At 42.7% G+C, this 12,462-nt stretch overlaps 1 protein-coding gene across 3 annotated transcripts in view; it reads left to right on the forward strand.

The window, feature by feature from the left end:
- The window catches only part of SLC2A12 (solute carrier family 2 member 12), a 32,305-nt gene extending 22,634 nt beyond the window's left edge, over positions 1–9,671 (forward strand). For 2 of the 3 annotated variants that reach the window (XM_065680830.1, XM_065680831.1), the window contains exons 3-5: positions 4,353–4,475; positions 6,030–6,162; positions 7,334–9,671. In XM_065680830.1, coding sequence (XP_065536902.1) covers positions 4,353–4,475; positions 6,030–6,162; positions 7,334–7,430 — 353 coding nt within the window. In that variant the 3' untranslated portion in view covers positions 7,431–9,671. Of the gene's footprint in view, positions 1–4,352; positions 4,476–6,029; positions 6,163–7,333 lie in introns of those variants that run through there. The other variant, XM_065680832.1, reaches the window with a different exon arrangement.
- The last annotated feature ends 2,791 nt before the right edge of the window (positions 9,672–12,462 follow it).

Here is a 12,462-nt window from a genome sequence, read left to right on the forward strand (position 1 = left end):
AGAGAGGTTCTCCTCCCCCTCTACTCAGCCTTGGTGAGGCCGCATCTGGAATATTGCATCCAGTTCTGGGCCCCTCTGTTCAAGAAGGACAGGGAATTGCTTGAAGGAGTCCAGCGCAGAGCCACAAAGATGATTAAGGGAGTGGAACATCTCCCTTATGAGGAGAGGCTGAGGGAGCTGGGTCTCTTTAGCTTGGAGAAGAGGAGACTGAGGGGTGACCTCATCAATGTTTACAAATATGTAAAGGGTAGGTGTCAGGATGATGGAGCTAGGCTTTTTTCAGTGATATCCAGTGATAGGACAAGGGGCAATGGGTGTAAACTGGAGCATAGGAAGTTCCACGTTAACATCAGGAAGAACTTCTTTACTGTAAGAGTGACAGAGCACTGGAACAGGTTGCCCAGGGGGGTTGTGGAGTCTCCTACACTGGAGATATTCAAGGCCCGCCTGGACAAGTTCCTGTGTGATGTACTGTAGGTTACCCTGCTCTTGCAGGGGGGTTGGACTAGATGATCTTTTTAGGTCCCTTCCAACCCTTGGGATTCTGTGATTCTGTGATTCTGTGAATATTCTCCTTTTGAAACAAAATGTGGTAGGCTCTTGGCTCTTCCACTGCTACAAGAATATTGAATTTGAAAAGTTGTAACCAATATAACAGAGCATCTTTGTGACAGTTAACATCTTGAACTACTTGAACCCATGCTCAGCACTGAAGCAAGATTTGCCTTTTTTCTCTCATTAAGTACCAGGCAAATTCCTGGAAGAAGCCATCATCTATGCTATCTAAAATGTAGTCCCAGCACTGTGTTCCTTTATGCAATTAATTTAGCCCTAATGGAAGCAGCTGAAATCTTCCATTATTATTCTGTTTTCTGCCACTACAGCCCCTGTGACTTTGTTTAGAAGTGAATGTCGCCATCCGGTCAAGAGGTTGGTTGTATACCTGAATCCTCCGCTCTTCCCACTTGAGCAAGAAATGTCGGGTCATCGAGTTTCTGTGGCACTTAATGAAACAGTTCAGATTCAGTGCAGTATTTTCTTCTGCATTTGCAGTAGGCAGTCTGTAGATTATACCATAATAAGAGACCATTCAGCTGCACAATTTTTCTTAATTGTTATCAACATGCAAGGCACTGCAGGTCAGCGAAGGTGAGTTATTACCTGCGGCCACTGCATGAACAAATCCTGCAGCTGTTGAATCTAGCAGAGACTAATGCTGAGCCCTTAGCCTCATCCCTTACCCACATCTCACTGGGAGAGCACCAGCTCTTTTCACATCTGTCCACTAACACTAGCTAAGGGGGACAGGAACAGACAATGAAAACTACTGAGTGTGTGCAATGTAGTTGCTATCACAGCAATCACACTAAACTACACATCAGATGGAGATGTGTGTGGGAAGTAGGAGGATTTGGACCCTCTTTTCAAGATAGGATGATTTCCCCCTGAAAAATACCACTGCTTAGACTGGTGAAGGCAGAGCACATAGTTGACTCTGCAGGGACTTTGGGAGTGTACAGGTTAAATTTCTGCAGCACTGCATGCACACAATGCACAAGGTAGCAGCAGTCATGAATGGGAGCCCAAACCTGGTTACTAGCTCCCCAAGAGAAGGCCACGACCCCTCTGTACCTACAGCAGCTGCTGCTTTTTGGCAAAAGTACAAATAGCAGAAACAATCCCAGAGAGGTGCTAAAAGCAAAGAATCGATCATTATTGCTGCTTCAAGCTTGGGGAAAGGGATAAACAGACTGTAATAACTGCCAGAATTTTACAACTGCTCTTTCGCTGCAGGGAATAAGCCTGTCCACTCCTTGCCAGCTAAGCAGAGGTCAGGGCCGTGCCAGAGGAAGTAGCTACCATTAGCAGAATGAAGAACAGATCAGATGTGTCAGTGGGATCTGTCTGAACTAAATAACTGGTTGAAATAAGAGCAGCTAACTACTATTGCAGCTGATGCAGTTCCTCAAGCATTTTGGTTTCTTAACAGAAAAACAGTATGTTTCAAACCCCCAGACAAGGCACTGCAGTACTTAGTCTGAAAGAGCCAGACTGTCCTTGGAAAAATGCATGTTACTGGAGGTGCCACAGCATCACACATTTCAGCTGTGGCTTGAGCTGTCCCCCAGCACCCATGATGCTTATGAAGCCCATCTAGGTCAGGGCTCACCCAGCCTGGTGGGGCTGCCATGCCAGTTCATGGGACTTGGTCCTCCTCCCTCATTACCTCTCTGAGCAGCCACTGCGAGTTGCTTGAATGCAAGAAGATTCTAGAAGTAAATGCAGACCAAAGTTCCCACAGAAAAAGTTTATTCCTGGAGGGTGGTTTATGCTGTGCAGAAGGTGGAATTGAATTATTTCAAACTTTATTTAAATCCTGCCTAACATTACTGTGAATATCCCCTTTGCCAATCTCAGTGTACAGTAATTTTTCCAGCCGAGCTTGGCTGCTGGCTGCCAGGCCATCCCACGGAGACAAACTCCACAGGCTGTGCACGCACTGCTCAGAAGGGCTCTTTTGCATCTTGCTTACTTGCTGCTTTGCATTTCAGCTAGCACTCCCTGTCATGACATGTTGTGACTAATGATACTGGTTTCAACGGTCCTGATGCTGAGAAGGGGCAAAATACCCTGAGACCCCCATGCATTGCCAGGCCCTGATTTTGCTCAGGCACAGGGCTAGCTTGCAGGAAAAACAACTGGCTAGAGAAGCGAGTTCTGTTCTTTGCTCCCCCATCATGTGTAGACACTGCACAAAACATACCCAGGGCATTACTTAAGAGCAGCGCTCGTCTTGTCAGCAGCAGAATTAAACCTTGCTGTGATCCAATTCAGAAAAAAAAAGAAAAAACACTCTCTGTGGCTGCTGTTGGACATGGCAGCTGTGGAACGACTGTGTGCCACTTGACTACGCATAACAGCGTTGGGCCATTACACGGTGTGATACCCTGGAATAAAATAACCACTCTGCCAGGACGCCCACTGCGGGAGTGAAGTTCTTTATATTTTTCTCTTTTAAAAAAAGTAAAGTCTGGGCCAGCTCCAGAAAACGTTATTGAATTAAAATCTGTGGTGCAAAGAAGCCTAGAGATTGCTCCAACCTGTTCTGTTGACTCAAGGCTCAGGGCCCTTCCCCCCCCCCTTCATTTGGCACTTTCTAGTCTCTTTACACAGCACATTTTTCTTTTCTACCTTTACCAGTACTGCCACACAGGAATGCTACAAGAATGCAGAGGGATAGGGCAGGGTGACACAGACAAGGAGCCTATTTTTAAAATGTAGCTTTAAGACTGTCCAGTGCAAGTGTCCTGAAGAAAATCCCATCTGTCATTTTACAGAAACAGTATAACAGGGGAGCAATTTATGGTGCCCAAAGGTCTGAAGACACAGCTCATCCACACGTACCTCTCTGCTCTTTTGCTGGTCATCTTCTAACCCACAATCTCTCCAAGAAGCTTCCTCTTGCGAATGCATCTTGCTCATGAACAAAAAGATGATGGAAGTTTCTTCCTAGTTTTGTTCTATTTTGGTTTATTTTCTTTTCTAATAACAAGGAGTATTACAGAAATGTGGTGTCATTTTTTTCTCTTGCTATCTAGGTGGTTACAAAGACAGCTCTTCATGTCTGTATTTGTTTTTGTGGGCTGGCAACACCAGCATTTAGATCACCTGTGCTATGGTGTGGTGTGATATGAAGGAGCCAAAAATCAGACCCTGTCTCTTCATTTATATCACAGGAATGTCATTTATATGGAGCAGAGAGCTGGAATACCAAACCTGCTCCAGTGTGGCCGGTTGATTTATAAGGTGGCATAAACACACAGTGCTGTTCTGAGGCTGAAGATTACTTTGGTTTGCTGCCCCACTTCCATTAGCATTATGTCACTTGAGAATTATTTAGTGACAGCTCCTTTTCCCACACAGCTGTGCAGTCAGAGCTCACTTCCCCGGTTCTGTGTGTGCTGGTGCTGCCCCTGTGCCACCTGCTGCTCGCCCTGGAAAATCACCTTGTTCTTTCAGGTGGCCTCACCTGAATCATAGAATCATAGAACCATAGAATGGTTTCAATTGGAAAGGATCTTAAAGCTCATCCAGTTCCAACACCCCCTGCCATGGGCAGGGACAACTTCCACTAGACCAGGTTGCTCAAAGCTTCATCCAGCCTGGCCTTGAACTGCCAGGGATGGGTCAGCCACAATTTCTCTATGCAACCTGTTCTAGTGCCTCACCACCCTCATAGTGAATGGATTACCTAAATGTACAGCAAGGAAAGCCATCCCTTTGAAGACAACATATTTTCGTTTGTTAGTTAGTTTGTTTGTTTGTTTGATGTTTTGTTCCTTCTGTTTCAGTGGCCTGGCTGGTCCTGAGTGAAATTTTCCCTGGTGGCATCAGAGGACGGGCCATGGCTTTGACATCTAGCATGAACTGGGGTATAAATCTCCTCATCTCCTTGACATTTTTGACTGTAACTGGTAAGATTTCTCTGTGTTCTTCCAAGTTGATATTCTCCTAGTGAGCAAAATGAATGTTTCCTATATAAACATCATTGCTAAAATTGCAGTTGTGGTACCTCAGGAAACAGATTCAGATTCCATGCAGTTTGTTAGTGTAATGTCACTGTTTCTAGCACACCCTTCGAAGCCTCATGGTGCTAGCCATCAGAGCACCTTGCATATCTACTCCACAGGCTGTAAACCCCAGCTCTTAAAAATACCCTTGACTTAGTAGTAGGTTGAAAATGTATGATTTAGTCATACATCTTCTGAAGTCAATGGAAGTTCTGATCTAGATCAGATCACAGCTTTTCTGATCAAATATGTTTAAAGACAATCCCATTGAAACCATTCCTTTTCACACTAATGGCCTGGCTTTGAGAAAATTTCCATCTGAAAAAGTTGTCTTTGTAAGGGAAAATTATTTCATGTTTTAATGCAAGAAAATAGACTACCATATAACAACTTATAAAGTGATGATAAACAAGGGGAAGGGTTAAAATGTTGATGTTGAAGTGAATTGATTGAATTTTTTTTTTCCGATTTTATTTTGGAAGAAGTTTTGTAAATTTTAGGTTTCAGTCTTATTTTGAAGAAAATGCATGCTGAAAATCTAAATTTATAAGGGAACAGAAATTCCAGGTTTCCTTTAACTCTACATTACTCGCAGGCAATCGACCCGCAAGAAGTCGAGGTGTTTTTCATCCTGTTAGATGCATTTTGAGATGGATTTGAAAATAAGCACGATCTGTGACTAAAATGTGTAAAAAAAACCCCTGAGTACTATCTTGGTTGACACTGGGAAAAATATGCCAGGTCAAACTCATTATGTCCATATTAGCACTTTAGTTAGATCAAGGGTCCTCTCCAGAAGCAAATAACACAGTTGCCCATCCTCCCCTCACTGCATTTTGGTTTGCAGCACAGAACTGCACTACTGAATTACACAAGCTTTTGGACAAAATCAAACCAGAAAATGCACAGCAGATGCACTCCAGCTGCCAATACTTGCTCAGTCCTTGGACCAGATTGGAGCTAATCCTAAGGAAATATCCCCCAAAGTAGATAGTGTAGACTTCAGCCACTCAGCATCAACTGTTTCACCTGAAAGTCCCCTCCTATCATGGTGCTTGACTTGTTAATGTTCGCCTAGCTGTTATTCTGGTCTCAGTTGCAATTAATGTAAAACTGCAGTAACTCTATTGGCTTAAATGTCTTTAATCTGGATTTATGAAAGTGTAACTACAAGCAATTACGTGTTCCAGAATGACTGCAAGCAAAACAAATTAATAGGTTCCTGTTAATACGGATTAACAGGAACCATCAATTTTCTTCCATAAGAAGTATTAGAAAAAGCAAAAGCACTCTTCTTTTTCAAATTACGGCCAGGCACAAATCAGTGAGCTAAGGATAAGAGGCCAGCTTCTTTCTAAATTCTCCTGTGCATTAGCAGCTGTATCCTATAAAATACAACAGAAATAAATAGTAATATTTGAAAATTTAAAACAAAAGACATGTTTTCTTTCTTCGCAGAGCTCATTGGTTTGTCCTGGGTGTGCTTTATTTACACAATCATGAGCCTAGCATCCCTGGCTTTTGTGGCTGTCTTTATACCAGAGACGAAAGGATGCTCTTTGGAGCAAATATCCATGGAACTAGCTGAACAGTAAGTACTAACACTGTGATTGCATCCGCCAGGTGCCAGAGGGACAAAGCCTTCCAATGCTACATGCTAATGAAAAAGGAAACTGCGTGTTTTTTTCCTGTAGAAAGCAGGTTTTCTCAAGGCTTGAGTTTGCATGTGTTGATCGTAGCAGCCAAGCAAACATTTAGTTGCTGCTGAGGGACTGGCCCTAAAAGGGTGGTGGTTTCTATCCAGCACCCTTGTGAGGAACACCTGCAGCCAGGCCTGGCTCCCCAGCACTTTTGCTTACTGGCATTTGTAGAGAGAAGGGCAACTGTGACCTCACATTTAGGGCTGTGGGTCTCAGCTTGCAGGCAGAAAAAGGGCAGGAGCGAGACACTACCTCAAATACTTCAAGGCTCCATGTGAGTTTTGATAGCTCTTCTAGATGGCATTTCTTGCGCATTTACTGAGTCCTGTGGCTCTGTAGACTCTATGAGCTCGTAAAATAAAAGCTTCTTCCAGTATGAGTTTTGTGTCCCCACATCACCATGTAAAAAGAGAATAGCAATGAGAAGAGAGTGTTGGTGACATGAATGCCATGTTCCCACTCCTATAATATGACCTATTCTGACCCTATCAGTCTTTTCTCATCCCTTAGAAGTAGATTGGCCCTTGGAATTATATGCGTTCAACAAAAAGAGCACATCAATTTAAAGAACAGAATTAAATGGTTTGCTGATACACATGCTATTTCCTTACAATCTCCAAATGTAGATGTCATTCTCCGTAAATTGAGTGGCGATTTTTGCTATCAATTTGCTGCTTCCCTCATTCTTTTCTGTTGGTTTTGGCTATAAAAAATTATAGAAAAAGTAAGCAGCCCTGTTTTTTTTTAAATGTGGCACTCTCCTGATCTGTTCAAAGAGAGCTTTACAGCAGCCATTTGCTTTTTTAGACTGACAACAGATTTACCAGCATAATGATTAAAAGGATAAAGAAATGATAGGGGAAACAGTTCAGTGGGCAGAATTTTTGCAAGGCTGATGCCTTGGGGTGAGAGTCAGGCCTCTTTGGTGTGTGACATGCTTGTACTGGCCAGGCAGCAGCATCCCCCAGTTCATCCCCACACCCAGGCTTGACAGGGCAATGCAGGGAGAGCATGTCAGCTGTATTTGATAGCAAACCTTGGCGTGTTTTTCTCCTTCTCAAGGAAATACGTGAAGACCCTGTGGTGCTGGATGAGCCAGCGCAGAGAGAAACTGGTGCCGGTGGAACTTGCCGCAAGAGAGAAAGAGCAGCTCTACTAGACCCAGGGCAATCAAAGCAGCCTTTACCAAATGACTGATAAAAACACCCCACAGTGATGCCCACACTGATGGGACACATGGTATCTTTATTATACACATGATATTATCTCTTTCACTTTTTAGTAGAGCTTCTTTCAGTGGCAGTTTACAGCCAACGTTAAAGATTGTTGTAGTTTGTAACTTACCAGAAATCTAGGCTCTGTCTGCTTTACACCACCATCCCTCACCTTCCCTCAGGTTACTCACCTCTTACCTATAGGAGATGAATGTAAATTGTAATAATGTGCACATTTCTAGCTGTAGTTATTCAACAGGAGTTCAGCCTGGAAGAGGTGCAAAGAATTACTGGGGTACTAAGGTGAAGGAAGGAATCTCACAGGAGGAGCCCATCAAAGACAGGTCTGTTTAGCCTAGCAAACACGGGACTGAGAAGGGTTAACAACTGTGTCATGTTAGAGAAGACAACACTATGGAACAAAAATAGACAACTATGGAATGTTAAGGGTGGCGCAGGACTACTGGGTATGAACTGCTTACGAATTAATTTAAGCTTTTGCATAAGAAAACTTGAAAAGGGATCTTGTTCATCAGAACTTATTTATATCACACAGCATGCTCAGCTTACAAGAGGAACTTTCCCTACAGTTTCCCAGGAGGGACAGGATTCAGTGACCCAGGAAATACTGCTCAGAAAACAATAAAATAGTTTAATGGGGGGATATTTGCAGAATAAATTACTCTAGATGGAGGACAGCCTCACAGAAAGTAGGATTTCTTTGGCTTCCCTGTCCCAGGAAAGTTGGAAGCTGGAGGTACCAGAGTTCCTGTCAAAATGATTTCATTTCTCAACATGGGGCACACTAGACTTTGACTTTTGGATTCTGAAAGCAAGATTTGTGCGGTACAAGACAGCACAAAGGGAGTCTGGAAACCGTAATCACTGCAAATCATAAATGATGTCAAATTCTTGGTTATTTCTCACCAAGTGTGTCCTGAACTACTCAACAAAATTCTACAAAGGGTTATCTATATGGGTCCCATTAAAAAAATGTAGGTCTTTTTTTTTTTTTTTCCTTAGGTTAACAGATTTTGTTAGAATGATCAGAAGATAAAGCTTTATTATCAGATAAATAAATGGTTCTTTGAATTAAAAAAACATGCGTTAAAAGCATGCCGCTTGTCTAAGCAGCCACGCACTGACATTTTTGCCAGCATTTAACTGAGGAAGCAAGACTGACACTGTCAGCTGGGGTGCGTATGCTGCTCTGACCTAAGCACATGATCCCATCTTATTTGCTGTCTCACAGCATTAGAACCATCTGACTGTGTCCTGCACTGAAAGAACAGTGACTTACTGATCCAGGTAAAGTTTTACTTCCGAGCACGGTAGATCAGTTCTGATCAGATTCTCACATGGTCACACTTTTGGATACTGACATTGTAAATTTAAGGGCACATGTCTATTTATACAGTGAGCATGTGTCTGAAACCTGAAAAGAAACTATTGAAGCCAAGGACATGATTTGCAAGAAGACTGGAAATTTAGCTACCTCAGAGTGGGAACCTACAGGCCAAATCTGTACCACAACTTTCCTGCATTGTAAACTTTAAAGGAACTAATATCAAGACCCTGTTGGATTTCAGTACAAAGGTCAGGTAAGTAGTCATCACAACACAGGATTTTTAACTGTGCAGATCCCATGTCATTTAAACCAAGTGAAACTCTGAATGGGTAGCCCACTGGCTAGCTGATCAGCTTATGGCTGCCTTATCTTTTTTGTCCTGATCCTAGAGCCAGCAGTCCTCACAAGATCACAGGTGCCATGAGACCAAGATGCTTTCAGGGGTGCTTATGGTAGAAAGCATAAGGCTCAGAAAGATGCAGGTTTTGGCATATACAACCTACTAAAAATAAAGTAAAATCACATCATAAGAGTCCAATCTTCTCATAAGAGTCCATGTGAGCAATTCTGACATAATCTATAAGGAACATGAGACTGAGCACACCCAGGATATGTGGACAGACAGTGGTGCTGTGTACCCGAGATGTAGGTGACAGACCAAAGGCCCCATCAGAAGCAGTAAGCTTGAGAGTCCTTTGCTCTCGTTCCCTACGGGGAACTTGTCCCAAGCTAAAATTCCACCCTGTATCTCAGCTGCTTCCACCTTCTCCACAAACATGGAAAATTTTGGCTCCTGTTAATCTGAATTTACCAATAAAAGTTGAAGACCTGCTTAGAATTTTGTTTGAGGACTACAGTTTCAATAGTGACCACAAGAGGAGGTCCCTCTTGTGGTCTCACTAGGAGAAGAGGTCCCACTGCGCTGCATGGAGGAGAGCCCATAGCGGAGTCTTCTGACCTCAGCAGTAAGAGTTTACTCTGCACTGCAGCAGTAGGAATCGGCAAAGGTAAAGAGTGTTCCTGTAACTTCTGCAAATAGTCACAAAAAAAGATGCAAAACGTACTAGAGCTCAGCCACATAAAAGTTTCACAGCAGTGTGAAACAGGGAGAGCTGGAGAGCTGTGGTTGAAGCAGTGGGAGAGAAGCCATGGATGAGGAGGGTACATGAAATGGCAAGGAGAGGTGAAGTCAGAGACTGACTGATGATGGAAGGGAAACGGGCAGATGAAGGCTTTAAGCATAGATGCGTCATGAGGTTGAATTTTTTACCTTAAATTTTTGCACTTGGAGGTGTGAGGAATTAAAGAACCAGAACGTGGCCAAAACCTACAAGATTTGGTGGGAGGTTTGTTTGTTTGTTAATGCTTAGTTCAGCATCCTGATCTTTGCACTTCTGGTATCGGTGCATATTGTCATAAACAGCCTGAATTTATGTTTTTTTTTAACCATAGTATGCTCAAGCATACTAAAAGAATAGTTTTTGAAAGATATTAATGCCTTCTTGCTACAGAAAGCAACACATTCGATTACTGATATTGAAAGAATAATGAAAAATGGGAAACATGGTTGGTACCACGTGTTGCCTAAAGAGTATGTGTCAAGCCTGGAAGCTTGGCAAGCTCTTGCTGAAGAAAAGCAAAAGATGCAGAAGAACTTCTCAAGTATCAGCAAAGGGCTGCAGGCTGTACCTGCTAGTACTGTAAAGCTTTTTTCTTAGACCGACAGTGATATTTTCTTTTTATAAAACCTACAAGTTCCACTATCAGTTCTGAACGCACGTAGAATGATCATGTACATCATTTTTATACTGACAAGTGCCTAAGATTAAATTGAGTAACATATTGCATTTTTAGTAAGACTGTATTGCAGGAAATGAATCCATTTCCTGATCTGTGACTTTACCAGGTAGTGGATTACCTGTGTTTCCAGTAGCAACCCCATTTGCTCTGGCTGGTAACGTTTTCTGATAACTGCCTCTAGGTAGCAGACCTGCACATGTGATCTAAGCCCATACCAGCTTAACAATTTCTATTACACCACATTTAGTGAAAGGGGCTTCTATAATATCTTTCTCACCATTACAGCTTCTCAAACCAGCCTCTGCTGTAATACATTTTGTGAGTGTTCTTACAGAAGTAAATTTACCTCAGAAAATATCATAGAAATTGTCTCCCTACCTTACAGGTTTGGGGGTAATTGTGAGCTCTTCTAAGCTTCCCACATGCACACTGATTAAGTGCAGACACAAATAAGTAAACGCATAATTTTCTGAAGAAGGCATTCGATGATTCTATAATAGTGCCAACACCGGTCTAACTGCAGTGACCCTAACAGCTTCAGGTATCTCCAACAGATGATGATGCTGTAGCCAAGGGCTTTTAAAATCATTATAAACTATAGTCTTAAATGTAGTCCTATATAGCCCTATAAATGCAGCCCTAATTTCTTTTATAACAAAGCCTTCACATCAGAGGACATGGCAGTGACAACCTCATCACCTCTGAAAATACAAGGGAAAAAAGGGACGTGTCTTGAAAAACATAACCCCATATTTCTGAAGCACTCCACAAAAAAATCTCTCAGATCTAAAACTACTCCGTATCTTCATTAGCAGACTGGATTACAGAACAGAATATGCTTATTAAATTTGCAGGCAATGTTAAACTAGGAGAGACTGGGTTGGAAGTCAGAGCTTTGCAAATCTGTGAGAAGGATCTGAATAAGGCTGACAGCCTAAGTGCAAATTTCTCGGGTAATGCTAATTGCAAGTCAGAGAATGATAAAATGGTGCTAGAAAGCGCAGGGAAAGATCTAGTGGCTATGACAACCCACAAGCTAGCAATGAGTCAGAGTTATCATTCCACTCCAAAAAGGAGCCCTCAACTGGCTGTATAAATAGAACCAACCCTGCTCTCTAAGGAATACGAAACAGTTTTTATGGTGCTGTTAGCGCTATAGCTGAGCATCATGCAGAGTTTTGCATGGAATCCACCTGAAGATTTCAGGGAGAGATGAGCAGTGCTCTAGAAAACCTGGCCATTGAGGAAGAACTGACTGAATGACAGGTAAGTTTAATCCAAAGCACAGCTCCACACACGGGAGGTGAGAACCTAGCATGCTAGGGCATGCTGTCCCATCTGGGGTCCACACCGCGGCTGCAGGACTTAGTAGCAACAGCCTAGGTGGAGGCACCACAACAGAGTGAAGGAAACAAAGAGTAACTTACAAAGACCGGGAAGGGGTGGGTGTGTATTCACATGCGTGTAGAAACATGCAGCAGCAAGGGTTATTCCAGACTGAGCCAGGGACCTACTGCTTTAGAGCAGGAATGGGAAATAAAACAATATTGCCAAGCGTAAGCATATGCTGCCTACTTGTCACAAACTGTATGAGGCTCCCTTGGAGCTAGGATAAGTAAGCACACATTTCAAGGAATCTTTTATTTGCTATTATTCTCTTTCTCAATACTACCCTGCAAGTTTAGTAGTGCGCTTTCTGGCCCCCTTATGGATTGCTACAAAGGCCTCAAACTGCTAGCATGGATCTGAGCAGCATTTCAAAAGAAACAGTTCCCATTTTAATACATAACAGCTTGCTATTATCTTTCATTTTTGTTCTAGCAGGCAGA

This window comes from Lathamus discolor, chromosome 5, assembly GCF_037157495.1.
Source record: "Lathamus discolor isolate bLatDis1 chromosome 5, bLatDis1.hap1, whole genome shotgun sequence".
Lineage (NCBI taxonomy): Eukaryota > Metazoa > Chordata > Aves > Psittaciformes > Psittacidae > Lathamus > Lathamus discolor.